We start from the raw sequence: 19,356 nt of genomic DNA on the forward strand, positions 1-19,356 counted from the left end.
TATGAAGCCTATTATCTTTCCGTCAAGATTGCTGTGCACTTGCCGCGAGACTCCGCCCACACGCTGTTCTGATTGGCTGTAGGTTTTGATTGATTTCGACCCATCTCGCAGTCGCTGGAATCTTAATCGCTGGTTCGGACACGGTGTAAGGGGATATAATATACTGTTTATGTTATTGTTTATACAGTATAAAACCCATTACGTCTCTGGAGGTCCTCACAAGTAGCCTCATGTGTGTGTCTGTGTGTGTGTGTGTGTGTGTGTGTGCATGTTTTACAGTAGGGGGCAGCAGCGCCCAAGCATTTGGACAGCGCAACCTTGCGACAGAAACAGAGGTAAAGCGCACTACAAATGGGACAACATGGCGATGTCCTCGGGCATGGTACTCTTTTGCCGTTTGACTGCATCTTTGGGGACTGCGCTCGTTCACGGCCGTGTGAAAACCCTCACAGCTCGGAGATGGTATATTACTGCCAGTGCAGGCAACAGTGAGTAAATGCAATGCTTTCCACGTACCTCAGTGTGGAGTCCAGTCAAATCCAGAGGTCATACTTCTGGTTATAATAATTACACGTGAAACATTTCCTTTTTTTATTAATTATCAATAGTGGGATGCATTACACAACATGGATATCAGTTCTGTTGCATAAACTGTAAAAGAAAAAAGAACAATTCTGTGGTGACGTATACAATAGTCACGTGTCTCAGCGGAGATTCCAGTAGATTGGCACGAGCTAATTATAAATGTTCGTGATAGTAATGCGATATTTACGCGGGTCATTGTGAAAAACAGTGCAAATGTCCGACATTATGTCCCTGTTACTTCAGTGTGATGCGGCCCCATCATCATCATCATTATCGTGATCTCGATAATCTGACAACGGGAACATTATGGTCTTTCATATCAGTACTTGAAAGAGTCATCGTTTTTCTTTTATCCTTTCCCAGTTTACTATGCTTACCAGTTACCATGATACCTGCACAATAACATGTAATTGCTACTACTAATTTTGGCAGGGATTATTAATTAATCTGTTATCTGCTTCACACAACTTTCAGAATGTATTCCATTCAATTCACATTTATTTGAATAACGCTTTTCACAACACGCATCATTTCAAAGCAGCTTTACAGAAAATGCATGAGTCCACATTACAGAATCTATCTGTTATTTTAGTTGTATTTCTTTTCTTTTGAAATTACATTTGCTGGCTAATATCAGGTTTCCACTGTTAATGGCAACCCTCACAAAAATTACTACTATAGCTTAGAGGTGTAATACCTGGGTAATTGGGAACAAAAATCAAAAAAACATCTTGCACCAGTCTAAAATGGTTTGCTGGTCATAGATAGTTTCTTCCAGTCTGATCATCTGAACATTGGACCACTGAGAGACCAATGACCAGTTATTTGTTGTTGTTGTTGTAGTACATGTTTTTAGCAGTTATTTATGCTAAAAACTGAATACTGAATAATTATCATTTATTTAACATGGTATTTACAAGGCACTCCACTGTACTCCAGGAATACCATGGAATTACAGTGGTATCAGTATAAAAACAAAATTTAAAACGTATTTTATTATTGCACAAAACACTGGCTAACTCGCATTATGATATTAGTCTATACACTGTATGTGTGTATGTTTGTCTATATATATATATCTATATATACATTTTTTTTATTATTATTATTATTTAAATATATATATATATATATATATATTAAAGATTATTTATGTCTATATAGATTTGCAGTTTAAGCTTGATGAGCGGACAGCCCACAGCAGCCTGGACCTTTTTAAGAAGGACACAGGTGTGATCTATCGAATGCTAGGTGTGGACCCCTCCCTCGTTCAGGATACCCCTCTCCGGTTCCGGGATTGGGCTGTGGTTCTCGCTGACACCCACATTGATTCTGGACAGCACTACTGGGAGATCACGGTTAAAAGGTCCCACGAATTCCGTGTGGGAGTGGCCGAGGTGTTGACATCACGTGACGAATGTGTGGGCACGAATTCTAGTTCCTGGGTGTTCGCATTTGTCCAGAGGAAGTGGTTTGCCATGACCACTGGTAAGCAGGTCCCGGTGCCATTGGTGGGGAAACCTGATCGGGTCGGGCTCTTGCTAGACTACAAGGCGGGACGGTTCAGTCTGGTGGACACCCAGAAAGCTGAAGTGGTGTACACGATAAGAACACAGTTCCGCTCGCCCATCTGTCCTGCCTTTGCACTCTGGGATGGGGAGTTACTCTCACACTCTGGACTGGAGATTCCACCAGGGCTTCAGTGACTCTTGTTCATTATTCACACATTGGTGTTACATGCCTCTTAATGGATAGAGAAGAGGAAGTAGGGGCCTTATGAATAGACATTCAGTGGGAACACAGCTGTTTTTTTTACTGCCATTAAATAAAGATTTGTCCGTTCAGCTGGTGACAATATCCCCAAACTCTACTGTTTGTGATAATGCTGATGAATTGATGCATCCGTACATACACATATGAATACTTGATATCCTTAGTCATTTTGAATTTTGCGTCTGTGCTTTAGTACAGTGTTGAGAGGTTTTTCAATAAAGACACCCTTCACTAGTGTTATTCTATACTTTGTGTCGTGTCATCTGATTCTGTCCATGTCACACTTTTCACTTTCATTCGGAACAAACGCTCTTCTATAACTATCTGAACTTTATTTTTGTTCAAAACTTCCAGTTTTGTATCCAGCAATAAAGTTTGTCCATGTACCAAGTTTTAAATACCATTTATTTCTTGTGTGCAAAGTCCACAGAGGGTTCAGTTAAAGCTTTTGTGCACTACATTAAAACAACATTAAATTACATTAAATACCTTACAAAAAATTTCTATTAACAAACATACAAAATTCCAACATCTTAAGAATAGTACAAATATACAAATACCTGCTCAAAATGTTTAGCCGAAAATTATTAATAACTTAAAATGAGACAGAAACTGGGCCACAGTTCACATTATGAAGAGTGCTCTTAACTCAAGGCAATATGATGTAATGACATTTCTAGTATGGTTATTTTTTAAATAAACTACTTTTTAATGTGCGTGGTTGTCTTGATAGACAGCCTGCTAAATTTACACTAAGGTACTTAGTAACAGGGCCAGAGTCACAAAAATCTTAAAGATAAATTTGAAGTTCAAAAGATGGTTCCTATGTGCATTTTTTGAAAAGTTAAAGCTAGTGTTGTGTTGAAATGCTAGATATTTGAAACATCTCAAATTCATTAAACCCCGTATCTTCAGGGATTTAAGTTGGAGCTTATCCTAACTTTAAGAAGTTATTTATAAGTATTTTTAAGAATATAAATTAAGTTTTGTCTTAAGAATGCTATTATCTTTTTTTTGTAAAATTGTTCTCAAGTATTTTTGGAATACAAAATATTCATAATTTTTAAAGTCAGAAACCAGGAAGAAAATAGCAGTTAAAGATTTTTAATCCTAAGAATGTTTCGTGAATCCGGCCCCTGGCCTAGTTCCTAAGGCTTCCTTTGAGTTAAGGCTTTTACATAAAAATTATTCTGCAAGGATAAACTAGGAAGCCTCAGCATTTATAAATTGGTCCAAGAATAAACCACACTGTCTTTGAGGAGCCGTACCAGAAATTACCGGGAAGTACCTGGTAGTTTCATAATCCCACAGTAGACTGAATGGAGGTCTGAGAAACTACAGTAATGACTATCTTAAACCATCAGTAGAAGCTAGCCGAGGTCTACAAACAGCAAAGCTTTGGTTTGAAGCAATCTCTGTAACACCTGCCCACACCTGCTCTGCGGTTTGGCATTTCCCGTGGTAGTTCTCACTCAAACTAAACCATTCAGCGTCTCCATGCTCTTCAGTTCCTCTGCGTCAATGGTGGAATCGGGAAACGTGTCAGCGCTGAGATCCTCTGGCATTAGTGTGTGTGTGTAAATGCTCTGGTACTCCTGTAGTACCTTGACCACTGCGTTGTGCCCAAACTGCATAGCGTCCTCGAGAGGTGTGTTCCCCCATCTGAAGAACAGATTGGCATGCATTTTAAATCAATGAAACAAAAACAGACCACAAAAAGTGCAAGGGAGGTGTCACGATTTGGTCTTGTCTTGGTCACGTTTCATGTCATTGTCATGTTTCTGTGTCTTTTCATTTGTTTCCCTGTAAACCATTGTTTGGTAAGCTTTATGTCCATGTCCACGTTTATGTTTTGCTTTAAGTTCATGCCACACAAAGCTATGCTGAACTCAGCAGTTGCCCTCCTGTGTTTATGCCAGGGGAATCGTCACCTGGACGATTATGTCCAGGACTTTTGTGAACTCTCTCATCTGGTGGACTTCAATGACGATGTGTTAAAAGACATTTTTCGCCATGGATTAAACAAACCCATTTGCTCAAGGCTACCTGGGGGAAAGATCAACTGGTCCCTTGAGCAATATATTGACTATGCTTTATATGCCACTATGCCAGAGACTGTTCACGACATGCCTGCCCAGTCAGAGACTGTTCATGCCATGTCTGCGGTGCCTGTGTCTTCGGTCGAGTTGGCGGCCACCACGCCAGAGTCTCGTTCCAAGATGGCTTCCACCACGCCAGAGCCACGCCGCCTGAGCTCTCAGTGACTGCAACACTGGCCATTATGGCCATGTGTGGGCTACGCACACATCGGAGCCGGTATCTGTTCCTGAGCTGGTGGGGGGTGGGGGGATGGGGGTCCGCCTCCGCTCCACCACCCTCCTTGAACGTTTTTTCTTTTGTTTGGGTGTCTGGAGCCACCCATAGAGGGGGGGATCTGTCACGATTTGGTCTTGTCTTGGTCACGTTTCATGTCATTGTCATGTTTCTGTGTCTTTTCATTTGGATCCCTTACAGGAGGTGAGTTTTGCCTTACCTGTCCTTTGCATTGGGGTTGACTTTGCAGGTATCTGTTAAAAACTTGACCGCATCTAAGTGCCCTGAAATCAGAGTTTTAGGAACCTATTAATAAATGCATAAATTAGTTTTTCATTTACACCCAATTCAGATTTCACAATTCAAACTTTAGGACTCACTGTTCACGCTGTTAGTGATGATAGTAGTAATGAATTAAATAATGACTTGAGCATCAGAATGATGCCAAAAGACAACAACTGACAGAATTTATTTTATTTTTTACCTCCATTATGACATCAAATCATGAGGCACACGAGACAAAATAAGCATTTGAGGCATTACTGTATTTTAGATCATACATTCACTCATTATATATATCAACCACATATGAATGTGATTTGGATTGGGACGGTAAAAAATTAATGCATTTGTTGCTAGTTAGACTAGAAATAACTCAATCGAAAGCTGAAGTTGATTTTATGAAATACGTCTCTTATGCTCACAAAGCTGCATTTATGATTCTTCATAAATCATTTAAATATGTTGACTTGGTGCTTATTTCTTATTATTATCAATGTTGAAAACAGTTGTGCTGCTTTATATTTTTGTGATACCAGACTGATCTCATGAAATGGCGTATGTATGACACGCCAATTCGTATTTCCATTTTTGGCGTGCTATTAACACGCATAATCGCTTTTCAGCGTGTTTATCAACGCCTTTGACTTAACGTTATATTACTGTATTATGTATATATAAATATATGACCTACCCCAACCCCGTCCCTAAACCTACCCGTCACTGGGGTTAATACCATTTATGAGTCTTCTCCTACCATCCTAGGAAAAGAAATATCGCTCCACAGATGTAGATATAGATTTTGCTTTGTTTCGCTCGGACATTTAACGGCGTACACATACACGCGGAATCACTCGGACATTTAATGGTGTAGACATACACGCAAAAGATTTCGGCGTGGACATACACGCGGATAGCTCAAAATGCGTATAGATAGCACGCCACTTGAATTGAAAGTGGCGTGTATGTTTACGCAAAGTCATGATGTCATGTTGGTGATACATATTTTTCAGGATTCATTGATGAATAAGAACAGCAGTTATTTAAAGTCACTTCACCTGTGATCAATTTAATGCATCCTTGCTGAATAAACGTATTAATGTCAAAAATTCTTACTGACCCTAAACTTTTTAATGGTAGTGGAGATACATAAAACACGTTTTTCAGCCTGTTACCTTCTGCTGAGGACACATGTAGGGCGGTACGGATGTCATAGTCAGTCAATTCCATATTGACTGCAGAGAGAGCAATTCTGAAACAAATTAATATATCATTGTTGCTCATGACCATTCACATAAAAATGTTGGGATATTTTTAAAAAGAAAGAGATTTTTACCTCCTGAGAGCTGAAACATCACCACTGTAAGCAGCAAACATCAGATCCACCACAGACTTGTTCTGAAATATATTAAATATAATCAGTGCTTACAACTATTAACTATTTGTTTTGTTAGCACAGTGTAAATGAAATGGCAAATTTGGTCTGTGGTCTCACCCTCTCATGGCCTGTCTGTCTGCGAGGGTCTAACTTCTTTGCAAAGTGTCTCAGATTGTCATAATTATGGAAGTTAAACAGCGAGACTAGCTCCTAAAAGAGAAACAAGTTAATGGTCTCTGAGAAAAATAAAGATATAGAAAGAGAGACAAAAGCAGAGATCATGAAAAAGTACCTGGCAGAAGTGGATGCCTCGGATGCTATTGCCGACACGGTCAAGAGGCGGAGACCAGCACATTACCCCCATAATATTAGGAACTACGAGCAGCACAGCACCAGACACCCCAGATTTAGCAGGCAAACCCACCTGAGGAAGAGACACACATAGGGCCGGTTTACACATTTCACTGTTTTTCAATGTAAACACACATTGCGCATGCGTCTCACGTCTTTTGCAGCATGGCCCCATCTAATAACAGTGATTTTATTTGAGTAATTAGCTGAGGTTTAAAATAAATAACTGAAATAGTTTCATCTAGCTGTAAAGTCCATTGTGTCTGTGTACTTTATCACACTGAGGAATTCTGCAAGCAATCATTTGGCTGTGAGTGTGTGACTCACGTGAAAGGCAAACTGGCCAGAGAAGTCGTACATGCCGCAGGAGTGCATGAGACTGAGAGTGTTTCGGACGGCTTCGGCACTGAGCACACGCTCGCCTGTGATTGGACAGATCCCTCCATTAGCTAATGTGGCTGCCATGACGCTGCCGGACTCACATGTCACCTCAATAGAGCACAGCTGGAAATGAAAGAAAGACATAAAAACATAAAAGAGAAACATTTTGTGTTTAGTATGAGCAATAATAGCAAGTTCTACTTTTAAACACAATTGGTATGTGTCAGAATGACAGTTCATTTACCTGAAAGTAGAAGTCAAGGGCTGCCATCATGTCAACTCCACTGGGAAAACACTACAGGAAAAAGAGCAGAGCAGCAGATGAGAAAGGCTGACAAATCCCATCATTAGGCTTATAAAAAAGACAATAACCAAAAAAAACACTCACTTTTTTTTCTTTGAGATAATAGCCAATCGCATAGTTCCTGTAACCTGTCTCTTTCTCTGACTGGAAACTATAAAAAGCAAGAAAATGTTATCATTCACAAATAAACTAGTACAAATTACATAACAACTGTAGGTTCACCTCTAGGAGAGTGTGATTTGATACTAATAAAAGAGTTATATTAAAAACTCACGTGGCATTACTGAACCCAACATATTCTCTGCCAGTCATTTTCTTCAGATAATCCATCATCTGACCGACAAACAGAAATCAATTTTTATAACAAGTGAGATAAAATGAAAAACCTGGGATATTTCAGATGGTTGAGATGTTGCAGTGTACTCACAAAGTCAAACTTCTCTGCCTTGTTGGAACCAGGCTGTAATAGAGACAAAAAAAGAGAAAGTAAATTAAGAAAATAAGTAAGATCATGGTAGGAAAAGAAAAGGCTACTGTCAACTCTCTGGTTACCAACATTCTTTAAAATATATTATTTTGTGTTCAACAGAAGAAAGAAACTTATACATGTTTGGAACAACTTGAGGGCGAGTAAATGATGACAAAGTTTTAATTTTGATTTAATAGTGATTTAAAATGTACTATTTAAAGTTTCCTTAAATGTGTTAATAAACAGTCATTAAAGTGCACTCTCACACTTAAGTGGCCTTTTATTTTATTAATATTATTATATCTGCAAATGCAGTTTTTTAAAAGTATACTAAGATTTGAAGTATACTACAAGTGCACATTTAATAGAATTAAGCGCACTTTTTTTCACAAGTGTAGTCAAGCCAATAAAACTCATACTAAAAGCAGTAATAGAAGGCTAACCTGGAAGGCTAATTTGCACAAAAGGCTAATTCACTAATTTTATTTATAAATAATATTACTTGATAGGACTTTCAAATATTGTTCAACAATATAAATTACATAGTTATGCCTCGAATGTGAATTTTTAAACTATTGTGTGCTTTAAAATGTAAGTTGCTAACAAGTTGCCTCTAAAGGACTGCACAAGTTTTGTGATTCATCAAGCAATAAACTTACATCCTTGTGATATGTTTAGTCTATATATAACCGCTTATTTTACTCATAAATACATTTCAAAAAGCCATTAGAAATTTCTGAGGGCTAACCCATAGCTATGCTACTTGTCTTCAAGACACAACACACAGACACAGTCAGAAATATCCAAAAGGAAAGAGTCAGATGTGACACAACACATTCAACATTCACACTGTCCACTAATTCTTCACATTTAGTCAAATGGGCTAAAAATCAATTGTATAAATAATATTAGTTTCTGTTCGGCAGCAAAAAAAATAGCTAACAGTGGTTCCAGGGACAGTTTGTTTTGGGATTGATCCAAAGATCCCTCTGCAAACAGTAATACAGTGCTGTATTTAGACACTTGGTGGCAGTGTGCACAGACGTGCAGCAAAGAAAATGTGTTATGATATGAGATCATAATTGTCTCATCCTAGAAAAATCCATAAACATTTATATATATATATATATACACTCACCGGCCACTTTATTAGGTACACCTGTCCAACTGCTCTTTAACACTTAATTTCTAAGCAGCCAATCACATGGCGGCAACTCAGTGCATTTAGGCATGTAGACATGGTCAAGACAATCTCCTGCAGTTCAAACCGAGCATCAGTATGGGGAAGAAAGTTGATTTGAGTGACTTTGAACGTGGCATGATTGTTGGTGCCAGAAGGGCTGGTCTGAGTATTTCAGAAACTGCTAATCTACTGGGATTTTCACGCACAACCATCTCTAGGGTTTACAGAGAATGGTCCGAAAAAGAAAAAACATCCAGTGAGCGGCAGTTCTGTGGGCGGAAATGCCTTGTTGATGCCAGAGGTCAGAGGAGAATGGCCAGACTGGTTCGAGCTGATAGAAGGGCAACAGTGACTGAAATAACCACTCGTTACAACCGAGGTATGCAGCAAAGCATTTGTGAAGCCACAACACGCACAACCTTGAGGCGGATGGGCTACAACAGCAGAAGACTCCACCGGGTACCACTCATCTCCACTACAAATAGGAAAAAGAGGCTACAATTTGCAAGAGCTCACCAAAATTGAACAGTTGAAGACTGGAAAAATGTTGCCTGGTCTGATGAGTCTCGATTTCTGTTGAGACATTCAGATGTTAGAGTCAGAATTTGGCGTAAACAGAATGAGAACATGGAACCATCATGCCTTGTTACCACTGTGCAGGCTGGTGGTGGTGGTGTAATGGTGTGGGGGATGTTTTCCTGGCACACTTTAGGCCCCTTAGTGCCAATTGGGCATCGTTTAAATGCCACGGCCTACCTGAGCATTGTTTCTGACCATGTCCATCCCTTTATGGCCACCATGTACCCATCCTCTGATGGCTACTTCCACCATGTCACAAAGCTTGAATCATTTCAAATTGGTTTCTTGAACATGACAATGAGTTCACTGTACTAAAATGGCCTCCACAGTCACCAGATCTCAACCCAATAGAGCATCTTTGGGATGTGGTGGAACGGGAGATTCGTATCATGGATGTGCAGCCGACAAATCTGCGGCAACTGTGTGATGCCATCATGTCAATATGGACCAAACTCCCTGAGGAATGCTTCCAGCACCTTGTTGAATCTATGCCACGAAGAATTGAGGCAGTTCTGAAGGCAAAAGGGGGTCCAACCCGTTACTAGCATGGGGTACCTAATAAAGTGGCCGGTGAGTGTATATATATATATATAATATGTTATGCATGTAAAACCATATTAAACCATAAATAGCATCTTTAATGAGAATACATCTTATTTAATTTTTTTTGTGTGTGTGTGCAAATTTAGTCATGATCTGTCATGTTTTTCATTGCACATGGGGCAGTGAACATGAAATGATATGACAGAATATAAAGCCAAATGACTGAATATGAACCGCTAGTCCCTAACAGGAAGTGGTACACATATTTAGTTTCATATGTCCTAAGGTGTGACGTGAAGGTGACCAGTTCCACGAGGGAGTCCAGAAGGTCAGTGTAATGCGATCACAGCTGTTAGATGTCTTCATCTTAAAAAATACTCCTGTGTGTCTGTGCTTCAAGAGGTTGTGTAACATATTTAAGAGCATAGGTCAAATTAGAAACTTATACTACAAGTAAGGAGTCCCTTAATTATTCATGCAGTTAGTTTTTTTTTATATCAGTTAAACCACTAAAACCTTTTACTCTTTCATAGCAGCCCCTTTAAACACACTGAAAGGCGTATTTCTAAGCACATCTTCTGATTGGCTGTTTAGACACACCTCCTGACCACTAGCAGCACTTATTATGTGATTCCTCATTGGACCACCCACTACCACCATACACACAAACACACACCTTGTCAGCTGTTTAAAACCAGGTCAAAAGGAAAGGACAGAAACATAATTTTGTCCCAATAAAAGCACTTTGCCTGTCACAGTAATCATTTCCGATATCAATAACACGCACCACAGCAATGCTGCTTAATTTAAAGTAACTCTTCAAGTTTAGGGTTAAAGGGCGCCCCTGTAAAGGCTGGGACAAAAAATTAAATAAACGAACAAATGAATGTGTTATGGCTGTTGGAATTTCATTTTGAGTTTGTACCTGTGGTATTATTATGATGAATATATATCAACAGTGCACTAAAATGTACAAAAATAGCCTCTTACCTTTATGAGAGAGCTGATTACAATGGCTCCTGCATTCACCATGGGATTATGAGGTTTATCTGGGAAACCCCCAAAAAAAGTTTACAAATGATCAAATCTTAATGTCAAAGGAGCATCATGTTGACTGGGAAGGATTCAGTAAAGCTCCAGTAAAGATTGCAGATGCAATGTTCCTCAGAGGTGAGGAAATCCATTGATAATGTTTATACTGAAAGGACGTCTGATAACTGTTTTACAGCTTCCTCTTGTTCCCAGACTTCATGTTGCAATAGAACACAATGAGCCTGTGAAATCACTAATTTAGAGTCATGCCATTGATTTTGAACCTCTGGAGTTTCTTCCAGTGAAAATAAAAGAAAGATTAATAAAATACAAGTATACTGACAATGTTTCACTTTAAATGTCCAAATACTGTTTGAGACCACTTTGTGTGGCCATATCTTTGAGTGAAACCAACAAAAAGAGAAATAAGACAGATTGTGATGGTTTCTCACCCTCTTCATCTAAAAAGAGTTTGTTGAACTTGAGGCCACTAGGTTCTTTCCCCACATATTTGTGCACATGCTCAGTGCCAGCCTCATGCACGGCCAGCGCGTACTCCAGAGGCTTCACACATGACTGCAGACAAAATGGCATTTTCGTGTCCCCTACAGCATGCCTATGTAAAGAGGAAGAGATCAAATGAAAGATTCAGTGAGAGAGGGAAAAGAAAAAAAGACAGAATTGCTATTATTCAAGATCCAGAATTAACCAGAAAGCATGTGATGTGAGTGAAATTTGGATTTTCCAGGTGGCCAAGCACTTTATTATGAGATTAATAAAGTTCTTGGTCACCATAACACATTCAATCGAACTGCAAGAATGATAATATGATGAGTTTGATAGTGAGAAGTGATGTCAATGATTCAAAGATCAAAACCGTTGACAAAATAAGTCAAAATTATATTGTTGTTGAGACAGAAACAAAACATTAAAATAATTGCAAATATTTATAATAAGAAAATTATTGTACACTTATTTTGAAATACAATAGGCCTACCATTCAAAAGGTAATGGTTGATTTTGAAAGAATGTTAGTCTCATGCTCACCAAGGGCAAGGCTGCATGTATTTAAAAAAATGTAAAACACAGTAAAAACAGTAATATTGTTAAATATTACTACAAGTTAAAATAACGGCTCTATTTTAATATATTTAAAAATGTAATTTATTCCAGCTGAATTTCCAGCAGCCATTACTCCAGTCGACAGAAATCATTCTAATATGCAGATTTGGTGCTCAAGAAACCTTTCTTATTATCAATGTTGACAATATTTTCATTTAATTAATTTTATTTTAGGACTTTTTGATGAATAGAAAATTCAAAAGCAATAAAAGCAATTTTTTAAAAAAAATCCTCCCCACCCCCTTAGCACCCCAAACTTTGAACGTAGTGTATTTCTGGTCAGAAAATGTGGTCAATTGTACATTTTTCGAACAGATGCTGCAAAAAGTTACTTTCATCAAACAGATGTGACTAAAGAAAGTTTGAAGATAGTATATTTTACCTCTGACCATCCACTGTGCACAGAGAAACTCCCCAGAGATGTGGACTGAACTTAGCCAACTGAGGGATGTAGTTTGCTACCTGAGAAAACACGCACATAGAGATTAGAAGTAAATAAATGTGTTTTTAAAAGACAAGGTGATTCAAAAACAGCGATAAGGAAAATCAATGTCTTACTTTCCCTCCTTGCTGAGCCTGTACGTTATAATACAAATGGTTTATGAGGGAGGTAAAGGCCTCAAAGTCTGGAATGATGAACTTCCTTTGGAAGGCTTGAGTCAGGAGGACTATGTTACTGCCAACACATCTAGAAACAGAAACACACATATGCCAATGTGACACAACTGTTATCAGTAATGTGCTAAGAGAGTTTTACATGGCTGAAAATTATATTTGATCCATGTTTATTAACACTGACGGAATCGGTTCAAAAGAAACATAAGCTGTGCCACAGAGGACTAACAAACACGTTATCACTGCTTAACATAGCTTAGCTCCACACACGCTCCAGCGGGAAGCATATACACACAATACATACAAAAACAACAGGTGGAGTGTTGTATTTATCTCTGTTGGGGAGCAGAAAGTCAGGTGAGGCATTTGTATGTGAAGATATGTGTTCATGTGGGCATGATGAATCGACTGCTTATATTCCCAGCCTTCCAAGAACATTGAGCTATCATTTACCCAAGGGACATGAGTCACAACAGCTGTAGGCGGTAGACTATTAGTGGTGATAAATCGCTAAAAACACATATGCTCTCACTCTTTGCACTGCTGAGTCAATTTCCTACTTACTTTCTGAACAGTTCCTGGTCCATCATTGTCATTCCAACAGACTCTTGGACAGCTTGATGGATCTGTCGCATGCAGTCTCTCAAACGGGGGTCAGAGGTCATCAAGCCTGTGCTTTTGAGTGCCTAAAAAAAACAAGAACATGTATTTTAATACTGGAATAATTCATTGTCAAAACACAGTTCAGTGAAAAATTATTGCTTGAAAATTTTAGCACAAATTTATGTGATGACCTACAGTACCAGTTCAGGAGCATAAGATAAGTTATATAGAGACATTTAATGTCAACTTGAAACAGCGTTCACAACCCAGTTGATTTACACTACTGTTATTTAGAACTGATCAAAAGTGACAGAAAAGACATGTATAATGTTACAAAGATTTTATTTAAAATAAATTCTGTTCTTTAAACGTTCCATTCACTGAAGAATTAAAGAAAATATATCAGGTTTCCAAAAAACTGTAACAACAGCACAACTTTTTTCAACATTGATAATAATGAGAAACTTGAGCAGCAAATCAGCATATTAGAATGATGAAGACTGGAGTAATGGCTGCGAAAAATTCAGCTTCGCCCTCAAAGGAATAAACTAAATTTTAATGCATATTAAAATAGAAAACAGTTATTTTATATAGTAATAATATTTCATAACATAAGAGACTACTATCAAAAACATTAACAATTCTGGCAGCACTTTATTTTACAGTCCTGTTTCCCATGTTCATACTATCTCAAGTCAAGTCAAGTCCCCTTCATTTATGTAGTGCTTTTAACAATATAGACTGTTTCAAAGCAGCTTTACAGTGATAATAGGAAATTAAAGTAACACGGATTGTTTTGGCTTTACAGCAGCTCTAGAATAAAGTTATTGTCCAGCTAAAGTTAGTTTTGATTGATTCACTTCCGTTACAAAGATCATTAGTTATTACAGTTTTTCTCAAATGCTAAAACACATTTCACAAACGTTTCCTCCATGTTCCCCAATGTCTAAACACAACACCCTTTTCTAAAGCTACATAAACACAACCACACCTTCTCACTTCAAAACTCAAACTTTCACACCAAAAGAGCAGCTCGATGCTTTCAAAAATGTAAAAACTATACACATCATTACACACTACAGCAAAACAATTGAAAACACAATGCTCAATTTGTGAGAAGGTTCTTTGTTTCATAACTGCCAATGCATATTTTTTAGAAACTTTACAGTAATGGATCTTCTTAGATCTCTGCAGAAATTAGGCATTTAGATTTGTGAGTTTCATATGAAGAGTATAAATCTATAGTAAAGTCTGCATGTACACTACTGTAACACAACTCAGTGCAAAAACAGAATCTATTGCACACAACAGTACTCTTGAAAACATGATCAGGGTGTGAAGTTTTTTTATTGACTTTATTCACACCACACACACCACAATCACTGTGCGGCATCATGTCGCTGAGCTGCATCGGGCCACATCACCTCATCCACATCGCAGGCTATATTGTCTCTTGCCAGGCACCGGGGGAAAAACGCCCTGGAATGGCGAATCCGTCCTTGGAAGGCCTCCACTGGGATGTCAACACAGGCCAGCTCCATTGCCCTTAGGAGGTTCTCTCTAGTGTATGGTTGTCTGTCATAAACCTTCCATCTCCACGATGAGAAGAACTCCTCTATAGGGTTCAGGAAAGGGGAGTAGGGTGGCAGACAGACGTTTAAAAAGTGGTTACTGTTGGTGGTGAACCACTCTTTGATTTGGTTTGTTCTGTGGAAGCGTACATTGTCCCAAATGATCACATAAATGTGATGTGCGGGCCCAGGATGGTGTTGTTGGCGGTCCAGGAGGATGTCTTTTAGCTCCTCTAGGAAGGTGAGGAGACGTTGGGTGTTGTAAGACCCAAGGACAGCATGCCGGTGGACAAGCCCCTCCAAACCCATGGCCGCACAAAGAGTAATATTACACCTAGGCCAGGAACCTCAGTGATGGCTCTTTGGCCAATGATGCTACGGCCTCTTTGCCTTCGTTTCTGCAGGTTGAAGCCAGCCTCATCCAGGAAGAGGTACTCATGAGGTCTGGCCATCGTGTCCAACTGTAATATCCTATGTGAAAGTGCACAGGTGTTCAGAACAACAGTCAATCAGGTAGCACAGTATTGTCCAGAAGTAATGTAGGCCACTGAACAACACAGTATGTCCACTAACTGTACTGTGAACATGGATGTATACTTACTTGCACATACTCGTAACGTAGGTCTTTGTGTCGCGAAGAGTTGCGCTCAAAGGGAACCCTATAGACCTGTTTCATCCGCATCTTTTGGCGCCGGAGAACTCGGTCTATTGTGGCCAAGCTGACATCATCAATGCTCTCAAAGTTGACATTATCGGCAATGACTTTGTCTCTGATCTCCCGGAGTCTGATGAGGTTGTTCTTACGAACCAGTCCTCAGTCTCTTAGTCCTGCTTCAGCCATTGTCATGCCATGGACAATGACATGGTCAATGACTGTTGCTCGCATCTCGTCCGTAATGATGGTGCGAGGTTGTCTTGCTCTCCCTCCTGGACCTTCTCCTCTCCCTCCTGGACCTTCTCCTCTCCCTTGTTGGCCTCCTCCTCTCCCTTGTTGGCCTCCTCCTCTCCCTTGTTGGCCTTCTCCTCTCCCTTGTTGGCCTCCTCCTCTCCCTTGTTGGCCTTCTCCTCTCCCTTGTTGGCCTCCTCCTCTCCTTGTTGGCCTTCTCCTCTCCCTTGTTGGCCTCCTCCTCTCCCTTGTTGGCCTTCTCCTCTCCCTTGTTGGCCTTCTCCTCTCCCTTGTTGGCCTCCTCCTCTCCCTTGTTGGCCTTCTCCTCTCCCTTGTTGGCCTCCTCCTCTCCTTGTTGGCCTTCTCCTCTCCCTTGTTGGCCTCCTCCTCTCCCTTGTTGGCCTCCTCCTCTCCCTTGTTGGCCTCCTCCTCTCCCTCCTCCTCTCCCTTGTTGGCCTTCTCCTCTCCCTTGTTGGCCTTCTCCTCTCCCTTGTTGGCCTCCTCCTCTCCTTGTTGGCCTTCTCCTCTCCCTTGTTGGCCTCCTCCTCTCCCTCGTTGGCCTCCTCCTCTCCCTTGTTGGCCTCCTCCTCTCCTTGTTGGCCTCCTCCTCTCCCTTGTTGGCCTTCTCCTCTCCCTTGTTGGCCTCCTCCTCTCCTTGTTGGCCTCCTCCTCTCCCTTGTTGGCCTCCTCCTCTCCCTTGTTGGCCTCCTCCTCTTCCTCGTTGGCCTTCTCCTCTCCCTTGTTGGCCTCCTCCTCTCCCTCGTTGGCCTCCTCCTCTCCTTGTTGGCCTTCTCCTCTCCCTTGTTGGCCTCCTCCTCTCCCTTGTTGGCCTCCTCCTCTTCCTCGTTGGCCTGCTCCTCTTCTTCCATGGCCAGCTCTTCTCCCTCCTCTGACTCGAATTCCTCTTCCCCTGACTCTGCCTTCATCCATTGTGTTTGTTTGGATTCTTCAGCAAACTGTGCACTCTGAACTTGCTTTTATATGTGGTCACAGCATTAGCAACAAGTGTCTTCAATTTTGAGTCGTTGTGTGTAATGAATGATGCCAGGTGTGTTCATTGTGTTCAAATATTGCTGACTGTGGCAAGCATTTTGCATCACATGAGCTTTCATTTGAGAATATGAGCAGAGTTCTTTTGCAACTTGTGTTTTAGCAAGGAAAAATGTGTTAAGATTTATGAGAACGGAGGATTGTGTTTTGTGAATTGTGTCTTCATGTGAAATGTGTTTATGATATTGGAAAATGATGGCTAGATTTAGTAAATGTGTTTAGACAACTGGTCATTTGGTTTAGAGGATTGGCTTTTGTGTTTTAGCATTTGAGAAAAACTGTAACTAGGGGGCACTTACACGACACCGTTCCAAAAGTAATAACTAGGAACTACCCCTGAACCTACCCCTAAACCTAACCTTAGCCCATGTAGTTGCCTTATATTACCCAGTACTTTCTTAGCTAAGTAAACTGTAAGTACATGTAAGTGCACGTACTGTAAAATAAAGTGCAACCAAAATTCTTACTGAGCCTAAACTTTTGATCGGTAGTGTATTTGGGAGTGAAACAGGAAATTATGAGAAGAAAGTGGGGCTTGATTTGATCCATTAAGAATGTAATGGATCGTAAAAAGTGGTCTCTAGGCTATATGACAGGTGTCAGAAAAAGAAAGTCTTTCAAAACCGTAGCAAGATCTTACATTTTGATAAAAAAAATTACGAAGGCAAGTTTTTTGGAACATGGATTTACAATAAGCACAGGAACATACATTAATACAGTAAATAGATTAAATCAAAGACTAAAATATTAAGGTCCTATGGTACTGTGCAACAGTGTTTACAAGTCAAATGAAAGAGTTCACCATCAGTCATTTGGTAGGAACATGTTATCTTCAGACAGTCAATGGTCTATGGGATCTGAGTTGTTAAACTGCAGCTGGTGGAGATGACCAGCATCATATATAGACAAAACAACCCCATGCATATAAATTATAGCAGACACTTTAATAGCTATCTATTTCTGGGTGGCATGTGCACTGAAGCACAAACACACACACACACAAGAAGGTGCAGCACTATGCCTGGAAATTGAATGTGTTACCTTGGTTAAAACAGTCCATAATTTGATGTATTCCTCCCTGTAGTATAAACTCAAACATCCAAATATGGATCCACATGTGTTTGGGAATAGATATATTTATTAGGGGCTTTAATGTAGCCCAGACACCTGGCACAAACACGACGTCTATATATAGTACTACTATTATATAATACCAAAGATTTATGATTATAACCTGTGTAAGAATAAAACTTTTTTTAATTATACTAAATAAAATAGAGAGCATGAGTATACATGATGTTTATAGCATGCATTTTATTCCCATTGGTTTGACAGATAGCCACAGCAGTAAGCTGACTAAGTCACACACACACGCATAATGTCATCAGCACCGTGACTCTAGAGCAACTCACTGTCAGGAAACGTGCCACTGAGAGTTTCTCTTTTCCCTGGGTGATTGTGTAGAACAACATGTCCTCCAACCCAGCAACCCCCTTCTTACTGCTCAAAACACAAGACAAATTAGAAAACATATTTTACCAAAATACAATGCATAATACAATTTTTCATACAGATAGTCACCCTTCCGAAATCAATTCTTAAAAGGACTTTATATTTTCTCAACGCCTCTCCGAGGATTTACCTGTACGTGCCGGCGTCCGTCTCTAGGATCACGTGCTGATGGCGCGGATGCTGGCCCGGTGATGGGCTCATGTGCAACAGCCGAGCAGGTGAGTGTCTTCTTTCCAAACTTCCCGCAACTCTCTCCCATTTTCCACCATTCCTTATGAGCAAAACACCAGCTCTAGACGCCAGTAGAGTTTTAACACCATGCATAATCTATCCAGAAATGTTTTACTTCTAACCCAACGACCTATAACAGCTGTAAAATAGTCTGAATACACTACGCGTGTCTCGTATGCTTATGTATCCCGTGCTTTCTATTGGATTCCAAGTGCCTGGTCGTCCCACGAGGTAAGGTAGTGACTTCTGTTGACAAAATTGGCCGGCAACCGAGGGATCATACGCAGGTGAGGACACGCCTCCTGGCGGCTGTGGCGGTGGGGCAAAAAAAGAGATAGATCATTGGTGGATGCCAGAACACATGTAGATGGCTCAATAGTAGAACTGTACAAAGAAGGTCAGACTTACTGAGCATGGACATTTTGCCACTTAATCGGAAGGCACAAAATCAGAAATAAATATTAACCCATTGAATCCCACCGATAATATTTGAGACCAAAGTTTACTTTTGAGCTTGAAGGGTCTATAAAGAGGTAGCTATAAAGGGCCTATTAAGGTCTTATTCACATAAATCACATGATCACAATACATGTAAA

The 19,356-nt window shown here is 40.0% G+C and overlaps 2 protein-coding genes across 2 annotated transcripts; one reads left to right on the top strand and one right to left on the bottom strand.

Annotated features, from left to right (window-relative positions):
- The first annotated feature begins 280 nt into the window (after positions 1–280).
- Positions 281–2,513, top strand: spryd4 (SPRY domain containing 4). Its single transcript, XM_056252256.1, has 2 exons — positions 281–488; positions 1,750–2,513. Exons 1-2 carry the CDS (start codon positions 362–364, stop codon positions 2,289–2,291), a joined length of 669 nt encoding a protein of 222 aa, XP_056108231.1. The 5' UTR covers positions 281–361; the 3' UTR covers positions 2,292–2,513.
- Positions 2,514–3,378: 865 nt separating this feature from the next.
- Positions 3,379–19,032, bottom strand: gls2a (glutaminase 2a (liver, mitochondrial)). The gene is made up of 18 exons (XM_056252403.1): positions 18,660–19,032; positions 18,430–18,517; positions 13,472–13,593; positions 12,851–12,980; positions 12,675–12,754; positions 11,623–11,786; positions 11,129–11,187; positions 7,792–7,824; positions 7,639–7,697; positions 7,449–7,515; positions 7,305–7,355; positions 7,007–7,183; positions 6,621–6,752; positions 6,446–6,538; positions 6,287–6,348; positions 6,126–6,202; positions 4,892–4,955; positions 3,379–4,020 (listed from the first exon to the last, which is right to left on the bottom strand). The coding sequence occupies exons 1-18, from the start codon at positions 18,851–18,853 to the stop codon at positions 3,831–3,833; spliced, it is 1,842 nt and encodes a 613-aa protein (XP_056108378.1). The 5' UTR covers positions 18,854–19,032; the 3' UTR covers positions 3,379–3,830.
- Between the last annotated feature and the right edge of the window lie 324 nt (positions 19,033–19,356).

Source organism: Rhinichthys klamathensis, unplaced genomic scaffold, assembly GCF_029890125.1.
Source record: "Rhinichthys klamathensis goyatoka isolate OS25496 unplaced genomic scaffold, OSU_Roscu_1.1 h1tg000094l_1, whole genome shotgun sequence".
Lineage (NCBI taxonomy): Eukaryota > Metazoa > Chordata > Actinopteri > Cypriniformes > Leuciscidae > Rhinichthys > Rhinichthys klamathensis.

Coding starts and splice junctions, on each gene's coding strand:
- gls2a (XM_056252403.1), bottom strand. CDS start 18,853: ATGCATGGTGTTAAAACTCTACTGGCGTCTAGAGCTGGTGTTTTGCTC. Junction 11,188..11,622: donor ACTCTTTTTAGATGAAGAGG/GTGAGAAACCAT, acceptor GGGGTTTCCCAG/ATAAACCTCATAATCCCATG. Junction 6,539..6,620: donor GAGGCATCCACTTCTGCCAG/GTACTTTTTCAT, acceptor TTTCTCTTTTAG/GAGCTAGTCTCGCTGTTTAA.
- spryd4 (XM_056252256.1), top strand. CDS start 362: ATGGCGATGTCCTCGGGCATGGTACTCTTTTGCCGTTTGACTGCATCT. Junction 489..1,749: donor TACTGCCAGTGCAGGCAACA/GTGAGTAAATGC, acceptor ATGTCTATATAG/ATTTGCAGTTTAAGCTTGAT.